Here is a 24,605-nt window from a genome sequence, read left to right on the forward strand (position 1 = left end):
CTGTTGCAAGGAAAATAGCTACTCATAATCTTCTTCCATATGGTATTAGTGATTAAAACCAAATAAAATGCCTGTACTATGGCTAGATATGAAAATGATAAAACAGCAGCAAAAAGAGAATCAGCTACAAGCACAATAATGCTGGTTCTGACAGTAAACACACAATCAACTGCATCCTAAAACATGGGCAATACGCATACAGAATTGGAAGACACGGTTATTAGACCTAATGAGTAGATTATAAACAAACCAATTTTCTTACGTCAAGCAAAATGACAAAAGAGTCGATAACTCAAATAGTTGTGTATTTTATTTGATCAAACACAGTTAAACTCTAGAATATATTATACCTAAAATAAAATTAAGAGTTACGAAGTCATTTCTGAATTAATGTAACTTTGGACGGAAATGAAACATGAAGGGCAAACAGTACGCACAGAACAGAATAGAAGGTTTCGAAATCTGTTGCTACAGAAGAAGGTCGAATAACTAACGAATGATTCAAATGGCTCTAAACACTATGGGACTTAACATCTGAGGTCATCAGTCCCATAGACTTAGAACTACTTAAACCTAACTAACCTAAGGACATCACACACATCCATGCCCGAGTCAGGATTCGAACCTGTGACCGTAGCAGCAGCGCCGTTCCGGACTGAAGCGCCTAGAACCGCTCGGCCACAGCGGCTGCTAATTAATGAAGAGATACTGAGTCGAACTGGTGATAATGGAATTGTACGGCACAACTTGAGTAAAATAACAGATCAGTTGACAGGACGAAAGAAGTCAAGCTCTCGTGGGTTGTTCCCCCCTCCCCCCCATTTTTTGCCTTCATTCAACTTTTTCTTGTTGACGAGTGGTGATGCCCAATAAAGGTCACTGGAGTAATGAAATCTGGAATGAGGGCTGTGATTTTTTTTAGATAGTACTGGGTGATTGAGCCGGCGCGCTTTATTAGACGTTGGACAATATGTTGCGGCACGGCTACCTGAAAGACAAGATCAGACTATAGCTCGCTTGTCGCACCACAGGGCGTAACGGATGGTTTTGGCATTTGTAGCGAGACAAGCAGGATGTGTGGGATGTGGACAGCATCGGGGCCGGTATCTCGCCAATCGTTTTAGTGCATTGGGTCCTGCCGCTCACCTACCAGACAACTCCTGACAGCTGCATTTTCTGCACCGGTTCGGAGAATTTTAATGTCTGCGTCCTCAGGGGGGTAAAACGCCCTCTGATTGGTGGACCAGTATGACATGTGCTGACGCAAAAGAGCGCACTCCGAATCTGCGGACAACCTGCTATAGAATGAAAATTTGTTGTAATGGTTTGAAAGGGAAAGTTGTGGCAGAATGTAGGAGTATGGTTGGCAGCCGCTTCTGTGTCCTCCCGCGATTGGAGACTTCCCTGTACGGTGAGAACAAGGCACTAATCTTGCAGCGTGAAGGCGAATTGAGGGGTTCGGCAGAAATTCACTTCTGGACTGACAGAAAGAACGTTAGTGTTCTTCACTTCAGGCCAGCGAGAGTCAAGGTGATCACAAGAGTCAGAAGTATTACTGTCACATTAGTCCAGGCCGAGCCTTGTCAGTTACCACTTGGTGACAACAGTTGGTACTGTTTGTCGTTTCTCGCCCGCACTGTTTCAGTCGGGTCTTTATCCACGGGCACAGGCCGCCACTGACAGCAGCTGTAACATCATCCCTGTGCTCCGAGCTGAATGCTCGTAGAATTTTAAAAAATTAATATGAATATGGTTGCGTTGTTAAAATGTCTCTGCTTATCTTATTTTTCTTGGCGATCGGACTTCGCTGACCTAGTTGAAGCTGCAGGCGACGCTTGTCGTGATCACGAAAATTCTCCTGAGTTCAATAAATAAAATGCTTGATTCGGTTTTTTAACATTATTTACAATGTGTACACCTTTGCTTCCGCCGTTTGCCGATAGTTGGTGACAACGGTAAGTAGCGGCGAAAGAAACAGATCGCAGACGTTTGGCAGTTAGCTTAGACCTCGGCCAACATAAACTCATTCAAACATTAGTCGATTTGTGTCTGCATCATAAAGTTGTTCTTGATTGAAAATGTCAGTTTACGAGCCTAATTCTCTTCATTTGCGGGAGGTGTTACTGTTTTGTTTCAATATGAAGAAAACAGTGGATGAGTCTCATCGAATGCTCTCAAGTACATATAGTAAGGACGCAATTAGTGAAAGAACGCGTCGTGAGTGGTTTGAACGCTTCAAGAACGGTGATTTTAACGTCGTAGACCGGCGTAGTGGTGGAAGAGAGAATGTTTTCGAAGATGCGGAGTTGGAAACACTGCTGAGTGAAGACTGGCGTCAAAGTCAAGAAGAATCGGCACGATTAGTGGGAGTGACACAGCAAGCCATTTCAAAACGTCTCAAGGCTATGGGCATGATTCAGAAAGGAGGAACTTGCGTCCCGTGTGAGCTGAAACCAAGCGACGTTGAATGGTGTTTGTGTGTTTGTGAACAGTTGCTTCAGAGGCAAAAACGGAAGGGATTTCTGCATCGCATTGTGGCTGGAGACGAAAAATGGGCCCATTACGATAACCCTAAACGCAAAAAATCATGGGTATATCCCGGCCTTGCTTCCACGTCGACGGCCAAACCGAATATTCACTCCTCCAAGACCATGCTCTGCATTTGGTCAGACCAGCTCGGCGTCGTGTACTATGAGGTTTTAAAACCAAGTGAAACAATCACATGTGCTCGTTGTCGAACGCAATTAATGCGTTTGAGCAGAGCATTAAAAGACAAACGGCCGCAGTACAGCGAGAGGCATGACAAAGTGATTTTGCAGCACGACGACGCTCGACCCCACGTTGCAAAAGAGATCAAAACGTACTTGGAAACGTTAAAACGGGAAGTTCTACCCCTCCCGCCGTATTCTCCAGACATTGTTCCCTCTGACTATCACCTGTTTAGATCAATGGCGCATGGCCTGACTAACCAACACTTCCGATCTCATGAAGAAGTCACAAATTGGATCGACTCGTGGATCGCTTCCAAAGATGAACAATTTTTTCGACGCGGGTTTCGTACACTGTCCGAAAGATGGGAAAAAGTGGTGGCCAGCGATGGAAAATACTTTGAATGATACATGTGTAACCCATTTGTTTAATTAAAACCTCAAATGTTGGGGAAAAAACGGCGGAAGCAAAGTTGTACACCTTGTAATTCACTCACACATATAATACATCGAGATCGCAATACTTCAACTCTAAAATCGCACATCCTCATCGTCCTTCTACATACGAGAGAGTCTGACCGTGTCTATCTAAAACAAAAAACTGTACAACAAATTGAATGAGACAATGTTTTCGTTTGTCTGCGCCTTACCGCGCTTTCATAATTACGTCTTTGCCAACCCTCTGGTTACTCGGTGTAGTCTAATTAATTTGACCCCTGCCAGCTTTCGCTGTCGCCTTGTCGCTATACACAGCCACGAGTTGCATGTGTGATGTGTATCAAGGGCTCCCATTCCAGATTGATATTGTTCGTTATAGTTAGCAGTAACGAGTTAAAGTTTACCCACTCTCAAAGTTTTAGGGCTCTGTAACATGATAGTTGATCTCGCTCCTGTATGTGAATAGACAGCATCTCATTACCGAAGTTACACAGTTCTTATTTATGTTCCATTCAATATATGTCTCTTGTAATATTTTAGGAATTCTCGCAATATATCACTTTGTAATACTAATATTTTTATGTTCTTTAGTAGTTGAATTTCACCTTTATTATCGGTGCCCTTCGTCAGATATGAGTGATCACCTATTAAATTATCATAAACAGAGTTATGTCAGGGCACAACTCTTAAACTGACCACAAACAAGACCATATCATAACTTTCTCCCTAAATTGTCTGTTGCATGATAGGGACTGTGGTAATTAAAGGGAGGGTTGAGTGTATTAGCATAACTAATACGGATTTATTTAATGAATTAGGGTGACATGTCCACCTCTCAACCCGGACACGTCGCTAGGACGCATCCTGAGGCATCATTTCGGCAATAAAGACAAGACAGAGAAGGGAGAGGGGATATTACAAGTTGTTGAGGGAGACTATGGTAGTAAACAGGTTCAGGTGGATGTAACAGGTATGTGGAGATAAGGACGCTAGCACAGTGTAGACTAGGAGGTGAGTTGCACTAACAACCGCTCAGCCAGTTAATAGGTATAAATTAGCGTACGGTATTAAACTTAAATTGATGACATAATATGAGAACATACAGATACGCGTTTAACAAAGGGTTTTCGGCACCTGCTGTTAGGCATTCAAATAAAATATTGAACAATAGATTTTGGTAAGTCAAATGAAAAGACAGAGGAACAATATACCACTATTAACGATAAACGATAGAGTTATGGCATAAATATAAGTATATAAATACATCTTTAATAAATATGTTTGACACCCTGTGTTGAATCGTAGAAAGTTGTTTAACAGAGTTATTTGCTGTGGCACAACAAACTGAACAAATAAAACGAAAAGAGTAGGCACGTTACCGATAAAAATGTACAAGGTATAAGTTGAAATAACTATACATATAAAATACATTTTAACATAAAACGACTGTTAACCTAGCTCCCAGTGCTGCGTTATTACTACAAAAGTCTCTTGGCAGCCTGTATAAATGTAGCAAGCTCTTTTTATTATACGTATATGGAATTACTCAAGGAAAGGATAATGATGGTTCTCGTGGGAAACTCTACGTGCAGACGATGTTACTCCTGCAAAAACGATTGTCTGTGGCGCTCCTATGTTGCACATGAAAAGAGGACGCGATTTATGTCACCTTCTATTGTGTTAGTGAAGTCACAGAATGGGATTGGGTTAATTACAGTGCACAGAAGCTGCATTGCAAAACTTCAGTGGATAAATCTTACGCGTCAGAAAGCGGATATCAGCCATCTCGGTAGGTGAAAACCGTGAGAGCCGGGTCTACATGGAATAACAGGCTGAAGAACTAAGACGCCTTCTAGTCCTCTTACCATTGTTGAAAGGCTTTCTGTGTGCCAGGCGGTACAATACAGAAGGGGAACGTGTGAGATCAATTGATGTTCCGAATCTAGTGATTTTCTTAGCAAGAATATCGACTTCTTCATTTTGTACGCCTCCCGTCACAACTGCAGACAGGCTGTACCGGTTTCGGATCAAGATATCTAGCGAGACACTTCGCTGATTGCTATCGTAAATATTTTTCCACGAGATAAGCCATATGTGACGCCGCGGTACTGTTCTATATGACTAAATCACCATGTGTTATCACTGGCGTGCGGAAGTACATAACCAAAACAGAACATACGCTGTGCGGATAAACTTCCCAGAACGGATGTGTTTACTGGAAAAGTAAGGTATTCCGACATCCAAACAGAATCCATCTAGGGACTTATAAGGAGAATAATAAGAGACTTAGATTAATAATCAGATGCTTTTGTCAGTTTCAGACCCCTTTGATAAATTTAAAGACAATCTAAATTCGATGACGTGAAATACACTATCCATAAAAGCAATAGGAGGTTGTTTTATTTAGCCTCGTATAGGCGCCGTAAGTTATCCATACATTGCCTGCGGAAAAGACCAACATTATTGTGAAACAATATGGGTTATCACGTACGTGCGAGAAACAACTATTACGCGTTACTGAAGCACATAAGCGAAGGATAGATTTTAGGTTTCCTGGCTACAGGCTCGATTTTATCAAGTGTCAGAGATATGTACTAATGACAACGACGCTATTATAATGACAATAGTCGAAAAATGGGAAGAGTGTTCGGTGGAACTGATAGAAATCCACTAAAATTTTAATTGAAAGACGACAATATCTAGTTGAATCTTCCACACGTAAGAAAGTTGTGGTTCAACTAAAACATATAATTAACGCGTACTGTGTAATATGTAAGTACTAACGTCACGAAAGATGTTGTAGTCATTCGGTCCTGAACTGCTGACATGGGAAATATATCTAAACAACGTGTGAGAAAGGCAGAAAAAGATCTAGATCAGTTTAATGGCGCCATTCGGACAGTAAATCGAACATATCAACGCTTACACGTTTCAAAAGAGATTGTAGAGAAGACTGAAGGTAGCAGTATAATGCGGTAAGTCTACTACAATTCCCATAGTTAGTCCTAGAGCGAGATCAAGTAGTCAAACAATTATGTCGTATCGTAACTGATCTACTTTCAAACCGAAGCCTAGCTTTATGAGTAAAACTGAGGTAATGTTTGTCTAGAATAGCAATTTTAAGTGAATTTCTTTCGACAATGAAGACTCGAGTGCAGGCGATGTAAGTTGAGATATTCAGGATGTGTTTTGATAGGCTGTGGAAACGATGCCAATATTTCTTGAGGTAAATTTCTAGGTTCGATATCTACTCCGCAACAAAGTTTTAATGTGCCAGTAACTTTGAAATCAGCGCACACTCATTTTCAGAGTGAAAGATACGTACTACGAACAATCGTTAGGCTACAGTTACGCCACGTCCCCAGAATATTCCTTCTTCCGGACTGCTAGTCCAACAAGGTACGCAGGAGAGCTTCTGTGAAGTTTGTAGAGTAGGAGAGATGTCGTGGCGGCATTAAAGCTGTGATGGAGGACCTCGACCTTACCTGAGGTAGCTCAGCGTGTAAGAGCATTTCCCGCGAAAGCCAAGGATATGGGTTAGCAACCCAGTTCTATGTACATTTTAATCTACCACTTTAAGTAATGTATCCTTTCCATTGGAATTGTCGACGTGATTAATAGCCAACACTGTCATACAGCTAATACACCTATCGTCTGTTAGCGAACGAAATTCCGGAGATGTGCATTCAACTGGTCTTCATCGAATCCGAACACAACCGTCATAACATCAGTTTAATATCGCAACCACTGGACGATAATGGTAAACGTTCGGAAGAGTTAGTGTTTAGGAGGGAGGCGTTACACCAGAGGTGTGGATAGTACGCCGTATGAGCTACTTCCAATCGTGCCTAGCTATTATCTAAAAATCTACCTTGCTGTAGACTTACATTTCTGGTTATTGTTATTGGCATTCCTTCGATGATCCGCTGACGACGAACTTGGCAATGTGTGTAGATTGCGCGTTCGTATCACACGTGCACATAAGAACATGCATCAAAACAGAGATGTATTTAATGTTTCTTTCTCGTGGCCAAACTGACGTCAGTAAAATGTAAATTGTTTTGTCGTTTGATGTCTGAGAGTCTGCTACGTACCTCTATGCGCTGAAAGGATACTTTAGCCTCCTGCAGACTGGATATTGCCCAGGGGAACATAGTCGCCAGACAAAGATTGAGAATATTGAAGAACTGGGCCATCGCGAATATCTGAAACAAGAACAAAATTGTGTTCTCGTTTGGTATATGGAAGAGGAACGAGGCCAGATGCAAGGCGGACCACTCGTACCTTCTCAGGACCGGCGACTTGGCCAGCCAGGTAATGCGCCAGCAGCGTCACGAGAAGAGAGGATCTCTCCATGAACACGGCGGACGCCACCAGCAGGCCCTTGAGGTAGGCTGCCTGCAGCAGTCTGCGAAATTCAGACCTGAAAACAGAACGCGTACAATTGAAATCTTTCTCCTAGTTGTGTTAATAGATAAGATAGACTTAGAAAAATTTCAGCACTTGGGTGTTGGCGCATCTTCCGGGAAAACATTGTAAGTGCACGTAGGTGACGCCATGTTTTTCCTCTGTGTTTCTGATCCTTAGTTCTGCAATATGAGATGGTTATAATTCAACTTGCGCTACTTGACAGGGCTCCAGTGAAAAATAAGTGATCGTATTGAACAGTCATAGGAGGACTTTTTGAGCCTCAACGTTTAGGCGTCGTTGCGTCTTATAGTGAAAACTATCGAGTCCTGTGTAAATTATAGTTCCCACATGGAGAAAGGATATTTATATTACTTCGAATTGTTGGAAGAGAACTCTAATCTGTGTTTTTCCTGACGTTCCCTATGCTGGCAGAAATGATAATTTATGTAACAGTTGGAAGTCAAATAAAAGAAGTTTCTCGCCATCGTCTAGGTGCTGTTTGGAGAATACCATTGTTTAATATGGCAGATGTTTAGCCTAGACTTTTATGCCCATACCTCCATTGCTCATGAGGCACGGTTAAGGGATGTTACAATTTCTCCCCACGCACTCCGTTTTCTCTTCTTTATGATTCGCCTAGTTTTAGCCCTCGCTTGCCAAAAGGTTGCAAGATTGTTTCCACTTTCTCTTTTCCTAAACATATACAATGCAGCTCGTTCCACCAGGGGACGTCTTTTCTTCTTGCGATGTGACCCACGCACTCGTGCGTGCTGTCACGGTGTTGGAAACGGACAGTTGGCTGTGTAACGGCCACTTCGCTCTGGTGATCATCCAGTTTGGTGACCTTCCATTGAGCGTAGATGTCTCACCTAGATGAAGCCTCTTTGGAAAGTGGTCAACTGGATGTAGACTGTTCACCGGTTACCACGTTACGGTGTCTGCGAAGGCAGGGAGCACAGAGACAGATCTGCAGCGGAGAACGACCCACATTAAGTAGGCACACCTCCTCTTGACACTGCCAGCCTCCCAGTCAGTCGACCGCTGGGATGGACGGTAGAGGAGTCCCAGAGCACATTGTGTACATTGATGCACCGACTAATAGCAACGGGTAGAGCAGTTATCTAAGGAAATCAGTAAGTGCTTTGCTGTCAGGAGGGTTCCGCGGTGGGATGTACACAGAGTACACTATAAGACGACTATAAGACTATAAGACTCCTCCACATGCAACTCAATGGTGAGTGCGATGTGCAAGTAGTGGAATGTTTCATTGGTGAACATAGCTACACCGCTCTTTGTTCATTCACCACTTAGCTAATCATTCCTACGCAGGACAAATCCTCGCAACACAAGTTTATCCGTGGTCTTTAAGTGCGTGTCCTGAAAGCTTTGCTCTTACTAGCATTTTTGATTCCTCCAAATGTGTATTATAACCGTTCACATTAAATTACAGAATGGGAGCCATTTTAACTTTGAGATTAACCCTTACTGAGTCCTGTAGTGTAGATGGGGAATTCAAAACGTTAGAAGGAGGGGTAGATCGACTTGTTGCATCATGCAAACATTTTTCTACTTCGTTATATACTCATATTAATGAAGCCATACGGCTTAGATGGTTGGATGTCTTCCTTTTTAGAGTTGTTCTTTCCACTCAGTATTTTTTGCGGAGAGTGTGGTAAAGAAGTTGCTGTGACGGAGCTCATAGCCCTACAGCATGACACGACAATGTTGTAGGTAGTAGAAAACCGGGATCGTAGGGGACACGTCAGCGAGAACCAAAATACTAGTACTTCCGGACGACAACAGGAATATTGGCATATACTGTAATCACGGGCAACTCTGAGTGCCGCCGCTGAGACCAGAAGCCGCTACGGTCGCAGGTTCGAATCCTGCCTCGGGGATAGATGTGTGTAATGTCCTTAGGTTAGTTAGGTTTAACTAGTTCTAAGTTCTAGGGGACTCATGACCTCAGCAGTTGAGTCCCATAGTGCTCAGAGCCATTTTTTGAAGACCAGAAGCAGTCGGCTCACCGACAGGCGGCAGCCAAATACCCACTAGGAGGAGGAGCCAGCGTGGGTCTACTTGCTTTAGCCGTCTCACGTGTTCACAAATAGACTGTTACGTGTTCTTCTGCCGGTACCGTATTTAAGACGATGGGCGGACAGTGCCCGGAAGTCGAAGGCAGAGCACCATCCTCGAGAACACCTCCTTAAAGAGCTGACCTCAAGCTGCCACCCAGCCATTGCAAAGCACCCCTTGAGTGCGACGTCACAAGTTCAGTCTTTAGTAACGCTCATTTGAAAGTGTTGTGTTAACAGTTATGATAGGAAAAATATTGGTTGCTAATGACTAATCACGTGCATCAACAGGGCGCTATAAAATGAGAATTACACTTCACAAAATGGACATCGTCGGCACCCAAGAAATTTTAATACAAACAATTATCTTTTACCATGGATACCGAATTAAAAATGCACCATCAAGATCGAAGGCGAACTCTTGGGAGTTACGAAGCATGCAGGACTTTCAGCCATGTATCCACTCTTAAGGAATGCATATTGAATCATACCAGTGTAAGGGGAGGGCGAGAACTGATGGAACTTGATGGCATACAACCGAATGCGAAACAATCCGTCGTGGAGCTTATCGTGAAACTGGCTATCATTCAAGGCGTAGCTGCACATAGTGCGATAATGTGTTGTATAGGCAGGTAAGAAACGATCTCCAGAGGCTGAATTGGTACCGTGGTTCCAGGTGATATGAATTGCAATGTCACACACTTTTCAGAAGGAATAGTTTGCTCTAAAAGAGTATGATTTTTAATCACAGACCAAGAATCAAGCAAATACACCGTTATTTGGACCAGTTATTGGCCAAAACCTGTGCTCACACCATAGTTGTAGTTCTCTTACGCCAATTTTCCCACTCTTGCTTGCTGTTATGTAAATATTTCCTACTCCCCTTGCAAGATCACGCACACGAGAAAGAATAATAAGATGCAGAGCGCCTCCAATTTCTCGCAGCACAGTAAATAACTTTTCAGCCAATTAATCATCCACATTAACAGTCGGCATAATTGTATGCGAATACGTTAAGGCATTGAAGCTAGTTGATTTTGATACAATTCTCTTGGCACCTTCAATTTCTGAGGTTCCTTCCATATGCATGTCCTCCTTAAATCCAGATTGGTCGCAGCTGAAAACAAAATCCTTTCTGAACGCTGTGATAAGTTTCTTCGTTTCATCTACAAATTTTCGGACCGATTCCGGAGTTTGCCTTGCACCGTCAAGTTGACGCTTTGTTTGAAATTTCGTTATCTTACTTCTTCCAATTCTGTAGCACTGTCTGAAGTTATGGAATCATCCACTGATCCCTCAATATCATTTTAATCTACGTCGCGCGCAATTTGATGTGCATAACATAGCCGGTCACTATCATGCACATCCTGTAAATTGTAACCAGCATCGTTGAAACGGCCGAACACCAGCTTTTGTAACAAGTGCGCCTTGTCCTCCCTTGAATATTCGTAGTTTTTCTTATGCACTACACGGTGATATTGCTGTGGACTTATTCGAAATCTGTTCGCAATTGTTTTTTAGTATGCTGCTGATAACCTTCCAGGTACGTAATTATGTTTAGTGCCCGCTACTTAGACAACGATTGCCGGCCGCGGTGGTCTAGCGGTTCTAGGCGCTCAGTCCGGAGTCGCGCGACTGCTACGGTCGCAGGTTCGAATCCTGCCCCGGGCATGGATGTGTGTGATGTCCTTAGGTTAGTTAGGTTTAAGTAGTTCTAAGTTCTAGGGGACTGATGACCATAGCTGTTAAGTCCCATAGTGCTCAGAGCCATTTGAACCATTTAAACAACGATTGCCCTTCACTACGTTTCACTGGAGACGAGATTCGTGGCACTCTGTATGATAAGGATGGTGAACTATAGGGCTCGACACTTGTTTCAATATCAGTTTCACTTGATAAACAATTATCGTCGTCATTGTGCTCCTCACGTGCGTTGTCTGCTCAGTGGAACGTATACGACACCACACATTCCACCAACACTTATTGCAGAAAGCCTACTATTTCATCTGCCAGCCCTTTCTCAGTCTGTGAAATTCCTTGGCTTCCTTTCTGACGAAACGTCAACTTCAGCAACTGTTTTTGTAGATACACTCATCAAAAAAGTTTGGAATCAGCCCGGTTCCCAGAACTCCTGAAGACAGACGTTGACTGTGGATATTGTATCACAGACTCGGTCGATTTGACTCTTCAGAGATGTCATTAAACCCGCCAAAAGGTATAAACAACCATGCATGGGCAGCGCTTATTAGACGGAGGGGGTCCGACAGCCGATCACTTCCAGTCATTCTACCACGAAGGAGGTACATGGCTCGTGTTGTCAACCATCGCTAGACGGTCGCTACCGCGGTTCGATCGCGTCCGCATTGTTACTTTGTGCCAGGAAGAGCTCTCAACAAGAGAAGTGTCCAGGCGTATTGTACTGAACCAAAGCGATGTTCTTCTTACATGGAGGAGATACAGAGAGACAGGAACTGTCGATGACAGGCCACCCAAGGCCTACTACTGCAGTGGATGACCGCTACCTACGGGTTATGGCTTGGAGGAATCCTGACAGCAATGCCACCATGTTGAATAGTGCTTTCCGTGCAGCCACAGGACGTCGTGTTACGACTCAAACTGAGCGCAATAGGCTGCATGATGCACAATTTCATTCCCGACGTCCATGGCGAGGTTCATCTTTACAACCACGACATCATGAAGCGCGGTACAGATGAGCCCAACAACATGCCGAATGAACCGCTCAAGATTGGCATCACGTTCTCCTCACCGATGAGTGTCACATATGCCCTGAACCATACAATCGTCGTGTTTGGAGGCAACCCTATAAGGCTGAACACACTCTCCAACGAGTGCAGCAAGGTGGAGGTTCCCTGCTCTTTTGGGGTGACATTATGTGGGGCCGACGTACGCCGCTGGTGGTCATAGGAGGCGCCGTAACGGCTGTACGATACGTGAGTGTCATCCTCCGACCGATAGAGCAACCATATAGGCAGCTTATTGGCGAGGCGTTCGTCTTCATGGAAGACAATTCGCGCCCCCGTCGTGCACATCTTGCGAATGAGTTCCTTCAGGATAACGACATCGCTTGACTAGAGTGACCAGCATGATCTCCAGACATGAACCCTATCGAACATGCCTGAGATAGATTGGAAAGGACTACTATGGACTACGTGACCCACCAACCACTCTGAGGGATCTACGCCAAATCGCCGTTGAGGTGTGGGACAATCTGGACCAACAGTACCTTGATAAACGTGTGGATAGTATGCTACAACGAATACAGGCATGCATCAATGCAAGAGGACGTGCTACTGGGTATTAGAGGTATCGGTGTGTATAGCAATCTGGAGCACCACCTTTGAAGGTCTCGCTGTATGGTGGTACAACATGCAATGTGTGGTTTTCATAAGCAATAAAAAGGGTGGAAATGATGTTCATGTTGATGTCTATTACAAATTTCTGAACAGGTTCCGGAACTCTCAGAACCGAGGTGATGCAAAACTTTTTTTTATGTGTCTATAATGCAGAGTCTGGTTTGTTTATCGTTGCCATAGCTCTGCTTTGTGTTAACACCACTGGCTCTCTAGCATCGTTGTGAGTTATTCGACGACAAAGCAGATCAACTACGCTCCGTAGCCTCATGCTGTGCTCAGCATTGGATACCCCCAGTCCCGCTCCCTGTTGCCATTAGTAGCCAATATTGTGGTTGCATGGTAGACAATATGTGGGGCGTCGAATGCCGTAACGCCATTGGCCTTTTTGAGACCTCTCACTCAAGTGGTTCTTTGTCAGCTGTGCCCATTCGAGCAGAAATTGCGAGAGGTAGAATGCGCCTGCGCGATGAGCTATCTCACCTTCACACATTGTGCTGCGTTGTGGTGTAGCTAACTGCCACGTTATCTTAGTCAGGTGCCGGGGTCGCAGCTGAGAGTTATTACTGTCACAAGGCGAGTGGGGGAACTGCCAGCCCAGTGAAGTCGAGTCACGTAAAAAGCGAGAGACGGGGAACAAGCATCGTCCAGGCGGCTTCGCCATACGGATGCAGTGCTTTAACGGGAAGCCTGAACAATACTTTGGCATGGCTTGGCGCTCAACGTACATATGTGGAATACTGTTGCATGTCTTGATCCTCCAGCAAAGTCTCAATAAAGTGACTGGCAGAGTGTTCATGTGGCAAGAGCAAGCCATTAATTCTTATTTCCCCTGGGCAGCATCTCAGGTATTGTAGCGTGGGCGCGTGGATGCGAAACGGTTAGTCTGTACTGACAGATGTAACCCACTTAGTGGTGCATTAAGGAGAAGCAAAAAACATCAGGTCGTAAAGTTTGTGACGTGTTTGTGGGAAGGTTGCTCGTTACAGAAAAAAACACTACCAACAAACTGACGTGTGTACATTTTAAGATAGCCGACATAAAAGTATCTACACATATATATTCATTACATCTGCATACATACTCCGCACGCCACTACACAGTGCATGGCGGAGCTTACATTACACCACTGCTAGCCGTTCCTTGGCCCGTGCCACTCACAAACTTAGCGTGGGAAAAATGATTACCTGTATGTCTCTGTACAAGCCTTAATTTCCCATATTTTATCCTTTCGATCTTTATGTAAGATGAACCAGAGGCACTAGAATTGTTTTGCAAATTCTGGTGCTTTACACATCCTCAAAAGTATTTCATGAAAAGATCATCTATTTTCCTCCAAAGATTCCACTCTAAGCTCTGGGAACTTTTCTATAACACTCTTGTGCTGACTGAACCAATTGGTAGCAAACCTATATCAAACTGTTCGTGTTTGGTGCATTCTCTTACAATGAGCGTGGCTGGTCGTACCGTAGGAAATTATCAATACCATCTGACTCTCCATGCTACAAATCATAGAACTGCTGAAAACAGAAGTGTTGTGTTGAAACTTCCTGGCAGATTAAGACAATATGCCGGACCGAGACTCGAACTCGGGACCTTCGTCTTTCGCGGGCAAGTGCTCTTGTTGGCAAGTTGGTAGAGCACTTGCCCGCGAAAGGCAAACGCCCCGAGTTGGAGTCTCGGTCCGCCACACAGTTTTAATCTGCCTGGAAGTTTTATATCAGCGCACACTCCTCTGCAGAGTGAAAATTTCATACTGGAAGTGTTCTGTTGTAAATATCGCACCATGTATTTGTACGACGTTCGCAAGGAGGAAGTACTGACTCACGCGTCGGAAATCGTAACCGTCCAGTGTTTAAAGCTAAGTATCCAGAGTAATACGAGACCAAATCAGAACACATCCAGCAGATAAACCAAGTCCATCGTGAACTCTGTCGTCGTAAGGACAGCTGGTGGTTAACAGCCGAACATGGAGGGCACACAGAAGTCAATTTGTCCTGCTGCTTTCTTTGTGCCTCGTCCCTTATAACCCCGGAGAAACCACAGGGACAATCTTCGTGGTATGACATGGAGGCTTGGGGCGTATATGCCGTTCGCAGCGCCACTTCAGAGAAGGTTTGTCGCTTGGTGCACCGCCAGCAGCCTCATTGTGCAGCTCAGCAAAGTTACATCACACTGAATACTCAGATGTCAGGTTCAGTTTGGCAATCTTAATTATTCATGTATTGGTGGTTACTAATATAAGACAATCCGTTCATTCAATCACTTGTAGCCATATTTTCATTGCATTTTTATTAACGTTAAAATACAAAATGTTTCACAATTCATGTTACTCACTTCTAGAGATTGTAGAGGGGGCTTAGATTAAGTTTTACGCAAGAACCTATATCTGGCAACGTCATCCAATGACGCTACAGAGCGTCAAAGTTACAGGCGCAGGCGCCTGTATATGTATGTATACATACAGGGTGATTTCGTGATGATGTTTCAAACCTTCTGAGATGAAGGAGAAGGATAAATCTATCAATTTGAGATAAGGGTCCCGAGCGAGTCGAAAGTTACAAGCGAAACCGTTCTGATACCTCTGATAGTGGAATACGTGCACTGGTACTGTTATTGCTAACAGTTTAGGGTAGACAACTTGAGGTTGTAGTATGTGTCAAAACAAGAAAAAAATGCCAAGTAAACATGGGCTCTTAAACGGATACCTCAAGAACTATGAGCATTTTTGTTTTCAGTAGAGGGGATATGTTTCACGGTAGTAAAGATGAAAAAGTGCTCATAGCTCCTCAGGTATGCATTTTAGAGTCGTTGTATACTGGCATTTTTCCTTGTTTTGGCCCAAACTACCACCGGTGAAAGTTGGGTACCCTACAATGGTAGCAACAACAGTACCAGTGCATGTATTCCACTGTCAGAGATATCAGAACGGTTTTCGTTTTTAACTTTCGATTGGTTCACTTCCGGTAAAGGGTCTCTTGCCTCAAACTGATAAATTTATTCTTCTCCGTCATCGTGTATATATATATATATATGTGTGTCAAAGCTTGTAACGTTGACATAGAGCGAGGTGGCGCAGTGGTTAGCACACTGGACTCCCTAAATCGCTTCAGGCAAATGTCGGGATGGTTCCTGTGAAAGGGCACAGCCGATTTCCTTCCGCATCCTTCCCTAATCCGAGCTTGTGCTCCGTCTCTACTGACCTCATTGTCGACGGGACGTTAAACCATAATCTCAGGTAACGTTGACGCTCTGTAGCGTCGTTGAATGACGTTACCGGACATGGGTTCCTACGTAAAACTTGATCTGCAATGTCCCCTATACAACCTCTACAAGTGTGTAACATGAATTGTGAAATACCCTGTAGAACTCACGCTTCCGTCTGTCTACATACCGGGATCTATTTGCGAACAGGTGCTTGGGGATGAAGGAAAAACGGAGACTTTTGGGAAATGAACACACAAAACAATGGCAAGGTTAAAGACAAGTGACTTCGCATTGGCATGTAATGCGAAAAGATGAAAAAACTGAAAGCGATCTGCGTTTTGTCATCGATGTGTCAAATGACCAACTTCGGTTAGAGTCACTCCCATTGAAACAAATAACGCAAAGGTCTGTTTTCACGGCTCCTGACCAAAGTTGTCTAGCGCCAACATTTACAAGTTCCTTCACTTACTTCCTCGCCGCAGCCACGAGCTCTGCGAAGGGCTTCTCCCAGGCGTACATCTTGATCACCTGGATGCCTTGCACAATCTCGTTCATCATCCTCATCCTCTCGTCGGTTCTTCGGGCGATTTTGTTGCGAAATCGTGCAAAGAGCTTCCCTGTGTAAACTGTAAATAAAAAGTATCTGATATCACTGGTTTTTCTGCAGTTTCCTGGTGTAGAAATAAGTATTTAAAAATGAACAAAAATATTGTATTTTCTTAAGAGGAATTTATTCGCGTTAAAAGGAGGCCTTCAGCTTAGTAAGCTATTCTAGGTTTGTGAGTCACGACAGATGGAAGCAAGCTAACAGAACCATCAACAATTTCATGACTGAAATACCCATAGAATAAAAGTAATCTTCATGAGCAAAACATACACTTCAATAATAAATGACACTAATTTTGAAGAAACACGCCAGTGACACTTTAGAAGAATGTTTTCGAGATTTTGAATCCTGATATGTCTGTTACGTTTTCATAAATACTTCTAGTACAGAATAATTCTTCATATCTGTTCATGTTTGCTCAATACTACACTTGCTGTCCACAAATGGCAGAAGCGCATATGGCACAACGAACCATTCGCAAGCCGTGAATGAAATTTAAGCTGCCACTTTATCTAGGACTTTTTGGTTCTGAGAAAGCTTTTTACTCGATTTCAACTGAACCTGTACTAACACCACAAGATAAAAAACGGCAATGAGTGAATGCGCGTCAGTACAGCGAAAGGTATGTGTTAGCACCCATATTACACTTCGTAAGGATAATGAGATACGTAGAGCTGAAAGAATTATGAGGTAAGGAGTTTTCACATCATGAAATCTTTTCTAGCTGACACCAAAGGAAGTTTCCAGATCCCTAAATTGGAACAGAATTGCGAGCTTGCGTATTATTTGACCAATAAGTGAACCACCTCCGTTTTACTGATGATATTGCACTGCATGCCTCTAATGTATAAAAAAAATGGCTCTGAGCACTATAGGACTTAACAGCTGAGGTCTTCAGTCCCCTAGAACTTAGAACTACTTAAACCTAACTAACCTAAGGACATCACACACATCCATGTCCGAGGCAGAATTCGAACCTGCGACCGTAGCGGTCGCGCGGTTCCAGACTGAAGCGCCTAGAACCGCTCGGCCACACCGCCCGGCTGTCTAATGTATATAAACGTCAACAACTATTGCGTGAAATTAACCCTAGAAGACTAAAGAGTGGAAATGTCAAATTGCTACTAAACCATCGTAAAGCTTACTACTCCACGTTTTATTCAAAGGAAGTCATATTTCTCGGGTACGCATTAGTTAATTACCATTATTAGGTGTCCGGTGATACGTTACATATCAAATTTTGTACAAAATGTCCTTTCTTATACACTACTGCAATCGTAAATTGTGCGAAGGTTTAGTAATATGGGATTAGCCGAGAAAGTTTGAAAATAGATCTTACAGCGAGTGTAATAGGTCCAAAGTAACGTCAGTCATTCCAGGATTACTTTATAGGTGATAAGAGGCACGTCACTTAAAGAAATTATAACATAGCAATCACAGATTCTAGGTTCTTTTGTGGAAAAAGCGCGTGTTGCCTGTAATTGAAGTCTTAGTAAATGAAACAGACGTTAATCCGGATTTAAAGCCGCAGCAGATCACTAAGCACGGTCGTACTACATGTGGTACGTCGTTGCCTTCTTCTGGTCTCAGAACAAGTGGACATTAGCGTCTGCAACCTTTGGGGTGTGTGTCAATGACACCTTCCTCATAGATTTAATTGTAAGAGGAAAAAGGGTATACCGAATTGCAGTGTTTAGCACAAATATACACGACAGTGTTTAAGGAAAGACCCATATCCTTACAACAGGTAGTAAGGCGAAAACACATACTTGTTGGTATACGGGATATTTTACTTTTATCGAGAACATCGGAATTCCGTGGTGTAGGCACAAGAGTGGACGGTCATTGCTCATTTCTTATTGACTGTATGTGTACTGAGCCCCCTAACTGTGATGCTGTGTCAGACGTGGCACTATTGCGTACATCAGCCATTACGTGCATGTCGTTTTGACGTTGTACTGGAATGGAGCATGAACAACAAAGAAAGGGAAACACATTCCCATTACTTGTCGCTGGAATTGCTAGGGATGGCATTCTCCTACTGTTTAGCGAAAGGCACGCGTCATGTGACGCTAACCTCCACACCATATTCCATAGGAAAACAGATGTTGAGCGGGTTGTCCCACCTACTTGCAGTCATGGGATCAAACGCTATCGAGGACAAGCGGTGGATCTCGCGAAGTTCGCACGCCTAATATGGAGGCGCGAGTGTTGTGACAAGTAGAGGAAGGTTTTGAAACAAGTGTGTAAAGTCATGGAGCTTCTATATGTGTACAAAACACTCCTGTGTGGTCACTGCTCACGAATAGTTACTTTATCCGCACTTCTTAGTCTGCAAGGACTCAGGCCACATGAGCACCAAGCCAGATTTCAGTTCTTCATGTGGATTCCAAGACGGTGTGCAGAAGATACACAATTCTCAGCTTGCATTTTATTTATGGATGAGGTGGGATATACACAGAATAAGATAATAATAAATTACAGTAGTGACATGTGGACAGATGGAAGTCCTCGGGTGACGTGGAAGCAAGGTGAAAGACTCGGTTTAGTATCAATGTGTGACAAAGAGTTGTGGGTGATAGAATTAATCGTAGAAATTAACAGATGCTATTTATCTTCAATTTACGCACGATGAATACTCGTGCTATTGAAGAACGTTACTCTTGCAGCAAGACAACAGATGTGGCTCATTTTCGACACCTCGTGTGACACTACTGTAGCGGAACCAGGATGGCCCGAGTGTTATAGACGTCTTAGCAAGTCAAGATGACATTGCCGGTTGGTAGAAAGGGCAGTGAGCACGGAGAGCGACCTCCTCGGCCGTCTTGGCATCGTACAGGCGGTGAAAACAGCATCACGTTTATTTAACGGAAGTCATATAACAACTGGAGGCGTCGTCACCTCGATGGTGTGCGATACCTCCATGCAGCCAAGCCCCTGTCAGCAAAACACAGGTGGCGCGGCGGCTGTGCATGGACGGCACTGGTCAGAGTGGCTTGCATCAGCGGCCATGCAGCCGAAGCAGCACCAGCGGCACATCAGCGGAAATAGCGTGGAAGCTGGTCAGGGACGAGACGAACTCAGCAGGTGTTTGCGAGCCCCGAGTGGCTTCCGATGGCTGGATGAAGTCAGCCAAAAGTAGGCTAGCAGCTGGACACCAGTTCGGCTCCCAGCAGCCTCTGGCCTAGGCGCAGCCCACTGACCCACTTTGAGGTTGGATGACCAGTTGGGTCGACGACTGGCGTGAAGTAGTTCTCAGGGAAGGCTGTCTGCGGCAGATGGTGCATGACGAGACGGCAGTATTTATGGCCACGCCGACAGGACGCCACTTATGATCACTTAGACTACGGAAGCAGGGCAGTGCCAAGCCCAGTTACAGTGTAACCCAGGTCACCGGTATGGCGGCTTACGTAGTACCGCGCTGCCCCAGCTGCAGTGGCAGGCCTGGACGTGCGGTAACCATCCCACTCCAGTACGCGAGTGCAGATTTCGTGATGTCAGCTCAGAATCTTTCCAGCTTTTGACAGCGGAATGCGGCGGCAGCCCTCCATCCCGCCTCGCTGCAAGTTACTGATGCTGGCTTGGAATGGTTGTGAAGCAGCAGCACCTTACACAATCATTTCATGAGCGATGGATTGGTAGAAGAGACTCAGTAGCATGACCTCTGTTCACCTGACGTTAATACTATAGATTTCTCACTGTGGAAACTTTTAAAGATATTGCCGAATTTTACTCTCAAGAAGCACATACACACATGGAAGTAGTGTGTGCTGTGTGTCATGCATCTGACCGAGTCCAGAGGGCACCAGGCGTGTCTTCACGAGTGCGGTAGTTCTTTGAGAAGGAAGATTTTGCACATTGTGTAGCCCCAACATGCAGGTGGTTACCATACAATAGAATGGCCCACACATTAGCGTAAGTCAACAGAACGTTTGTCTACTTCTGGCCATAAAAACATTGAGTACCATTGTAACACAGTGTGTGATTAACATCTATAAAGTGGTTCATATTAACCAAGTGGCTGACTTGAGTAAATGTAAGTTATAGCTTTGCACAATCGAGGGGAATAATATATAGTTCTAAAATAATCGTCAAGACTACTAAAGTCAAACAAGTTAAATTGTAGAGTGACAGAGTATGGTATACCATAGCCGAGGCTATCGCACTGAAGTTTTAGCTGTAGTAGCCATGTAGGAATCTCAGTTACGTCTAATTCAAATGCTTTAATATGTGTGATTTCCTAAGGGACCAAACTGCTGAGGTCCCTAGACTTACACACTACTTAAACTAACTTATGCTAAGAACAACACATACGACCATGCCCGACGGAGGACTCGAACCTCCGGCGGGAGGGGCCGCGCAGTCCGTGACATGGCGCCTCTAACCTCGCGGCCACTCTGCGCGGCTATGTCTGATTGCTTGCACACATTCTATCATCACGCAATATAACAATGCAACACACAAATAATTCTTACAACAAGTACAGCACATATCAGAATCATTAACTCGGTAAGGTGGCTATAACTTCGCACCTTACACGCACTATTATACATACTTTGCCGTGATTTACAACCGGAATTCGGTATCATTTGATAGGTTGCACATCGTATATATGAATATTTAAAGAAGACTGCCATTGTCACGTACACCTTCTGCATAGTAGTTAACGCTTATTGCATGAAAGGTGACTGAGTGTCTTTAATATCGAAACGGCGTAATGAATGATTGCCTATACTAGTAGAGGTTGGAACGCCAGTGTAAATGAAACGGCAGGTGTAACTTAAGCCCTGGATGGAAAAGCCTGGACAGGTATGTTGGTCCCAATACAGCGGGGGCCGGCCGGTATTGTAGCGGGGCCGAAAGGATAACCAGATAATACTTCGGAAACTCTGAAAATCTTGGACACAGCAGAGAGGAAAGAGGAAGTGTTACCACGGAAATCACGCAGGCTGGGTTATTTCTGAGGATTTTTACTCTAAGAGGCGTACCATTGTATGTATTCCAAATTAATGGGGATACGTTTTTCCTTGCAAACTTTCTGCGCTGGACGACAAAAGACAAAAATATGGTTGGTTGGCGTTCGGAAGAATTTGTGGAGAGGGAGCCGAGCTTTGCTAGGAAGCCAGCGGTGGAGAGAAAGTAGCCTTCCGTTTTGAGCGCCTGTGTTTGACGGTCGCTCAGTATCAGCTTTTGTTGGTACAGACGGACTTTCTGTCTTTGCTCTCAGGAGATTTTATAGTTAGAACGGTTAGACACTGTAATGTTGCAAACATACGATTCTGCGCTTTGCCTCCAGGTAGGGGGTCGTCAATTGAGTACGCAGAGTTCAGTGATTGCGAGCACTTCTTCTGCCTATACTCACATTGAGACGTTATAGACGTTATCTGAACTCCTTCCTTGTGGCTAGGAGTTCGCGTTTATCGTCTGTAGAACTCGGAGAGGAGAAGACAGTATTAGATTATACTAGTCAGAAGATCGTCTTCTGCCGTCCTTAGTATTTGAATAACTTTTTTTTTTCACTTTGTGGCTGGAGTTTTTCCGTCGTCACAGACGTGTACGAGAAACATCACTCCGACGCACCGGACACAGTACATTTGTTAATTGATTCGGCTTATTAGGGCTATAAAGCTAAACAGTTCTGATCACGTAAATTTTATTTCCACTGAGGGTGCACACAACCTTAGATCATCTTTGAAAGTAGTGTCTTCTAATGTTTGGTAAGTGGGTGATATCAGTCATCTTACGTTATTTACATCAGATCGCGTAGCCATGAAAAGAGGCAGATTTGGGCAATTGATCAACCATGTTAGTTGGGAAATCCAATTGTATCTCTTTATGTCCACTGGACGTTGATATATAAACATTTGTAATATATAAAGGAGCTTTAATCTACAATAAATGTATAAGCAGAAACAGCTTTTATCATTTTGTAGTTACTAGTTCCCTTTATCATTCATTTATGTTTATGTTGTAATTTATGTGTTAAATAACAAGAAGGAGGAGATAATATCACCATTAAGACATCCTAAGATCTGATTCAGGCGGTAATCAGACTTGGAACTCATTTGTCCTGTTGTAGCCTAATTATTGTAATTTCTTAGTGACACAGAATTACTTCTGGAAGTGAAAAGATTCACATGTATGCAAATTACACTCCTGGAAATTGAAATAAGAACACCGTGAATTCATTGTCCCAGGAAGGGGAAACTTTATTGACACATTCCTGGGGTCAGATACATCACATGATCACACTGACAGAACCACAGGCACATAGACACAGGCAACAGAGCATGCACAATGTCGGCACTAGTACAGTGTATATCCACCTTTCGCAGCAATGCAGGCTGCTATTCTCCCAAGGAGACGATCGTAGAGATGCTGGATGTAGTCCTGTGGAACGGCTTGCCATGCCATTTCCACCTGGCGCCTCAGTTGGACCAGCGTTCGTGCTGGACGTGCAGACCGCGTGAGACGACGCTTCATTCAGTCCCAAACATGCTCAATGGGGGACAGATACGGAGATCTTGCTGGCCAGGGTAGTTGACTTACACCTTCTAGAGCACGTTGGGTGGCACGGGATACATGCGGACGTGCATTGTCCTGTTGGAACAGCACGTTCCCTTGCCGGTCTAGGAATGGTAGAACGATGGGTTCGATGACGGTTTGAATGTACCGTGCACTATTCAGTGTCCCCTCGACGATCACCAGTGGTGTACGGCCAGTGTAGGAGATCGCTCCCCACACCATGATGCCGGGTGTTGGCCCTGTGTGCCTCGGTCGTATGCAGTCCTGATTGTGGCGCTCACCTGCACGGCGCCAAACACGCATACGACCATCATTGGCACCAAGGCAGAAGCGACTCTCATCGCTGAAGACGACACGTCTCCATTCGTCCCTCCATTCACGCCTGTCGCGACACCACTGGAGGCGGGCTGCACGATGTTGGGGCGTGAGCGGAAGACGGCCTAACGGTGTGCAGGACCGTAGCCCAGCTTCATGGAGACGGTTGCGAATGGTCCTCGCCGATACCCCAGGAGCAACAGTGTCCCTAATTTGCTGGGAAGTGGCGGTGCGGTCCCCTACGGCACTGCGTAGGATCCTACGGTCTTGGCGTGCATCCGTGCGTCGCTGCGGTCCGGTCCCAGGTCGACGGGCACGTGCACCTTCCGCCGACCACTGGCGACAACATCTATGTACTGTGGAGACCTCACGCCCCACGTGTTTAGCAATTCGGCGGTACGTCCACCCGGCCTCCCGCATGCCCACTATACGCCCTCGCTCAAAGTCCGTCAACTGCACATACGGTTCACGTCCACGCTGTCGCGGCATGCTACCAGTGTTAAAGACTGCGATGGAGCTCCGTATGCCACGGCAAACTGGCTGACACTGACGGCGGCGGTGCACAAATGCTGCGCAGCTAGCGCCATTCGACGGCCAACACCGCGGTTCCTGGTGTGTCCGCTGTGCCGTGCGTGTGATCATTGCTTGTACAGCCCTCTCGCAGTGTCCGGAGCAAGTATGGTGGGTCTGACACACCGGTGTCAATGTGTTCTTTTTTCCATTTCCAGGAGTGTATATTCAGTTCAGTACTTCTCGCAGAATTCCACAAAATATATAAACAATCAATTCAAACAAAAAACCACAACAATTAGATACAGTTAATTTTTTCAGGCGACAGATACAATCTCGATTAGGAAACTAGGAAACTCATACTCTACAACTAATGAAAAGCCTTAATTCAGCTACATCTGCCGTATGTGCGATTACAGGTATTGGAGAGTCAACAATG

General features: G+C 44.5%; 1 protein-coding gene across 1 annotated transcript in view; it reads right to left on the reverse strand.

Moving 5' to 3' along the window:
• LOC126236341 (ATP-binding cassette sub-family C member 4-like) overlaps window positions 1-24,605 on the reverse strand; it is a 229,687-nt gene that overhangs the window by 106,187 nt on the left and 98,895 nt on the right. Inside the window, exons 7-9 of the mRNA XM_049945567.1 lie at window positions 16,679-16,835; window positions 7,431-7,569; window positions 7,241-7,351 (exon numbers count right to left, since the gene is read on the reverse strand). Of these exons, the coding sequence (XP_049801524.1) occupies window positions 7,241-7,351; window positions 7,431-7,569; window positions 16,679-16,835 (407 nt within the window). The remainder of the gene's footprint in view (window positions 1-7,240; window positions 7,352-7,430; window positions 7,570-16,678; window positions 16,836-24,605) is intronic.

This window comes from Schistocerca nitens, chromosome 2, assembly GCF_023898315.1.
Source record: "Schistocerca nitens isolate TAMUIC-IGC-003100 chromosome 2, iqSchNite1.1, whole genome shotgun sequence".
Classification (NCBI taxonomy): domain Eukaryota; kingdom Metazoa; phylum Arthropoda; class Insecta; order Orthoptera; family Acrididae; genus Schistocerca; species Schistocerca nitens.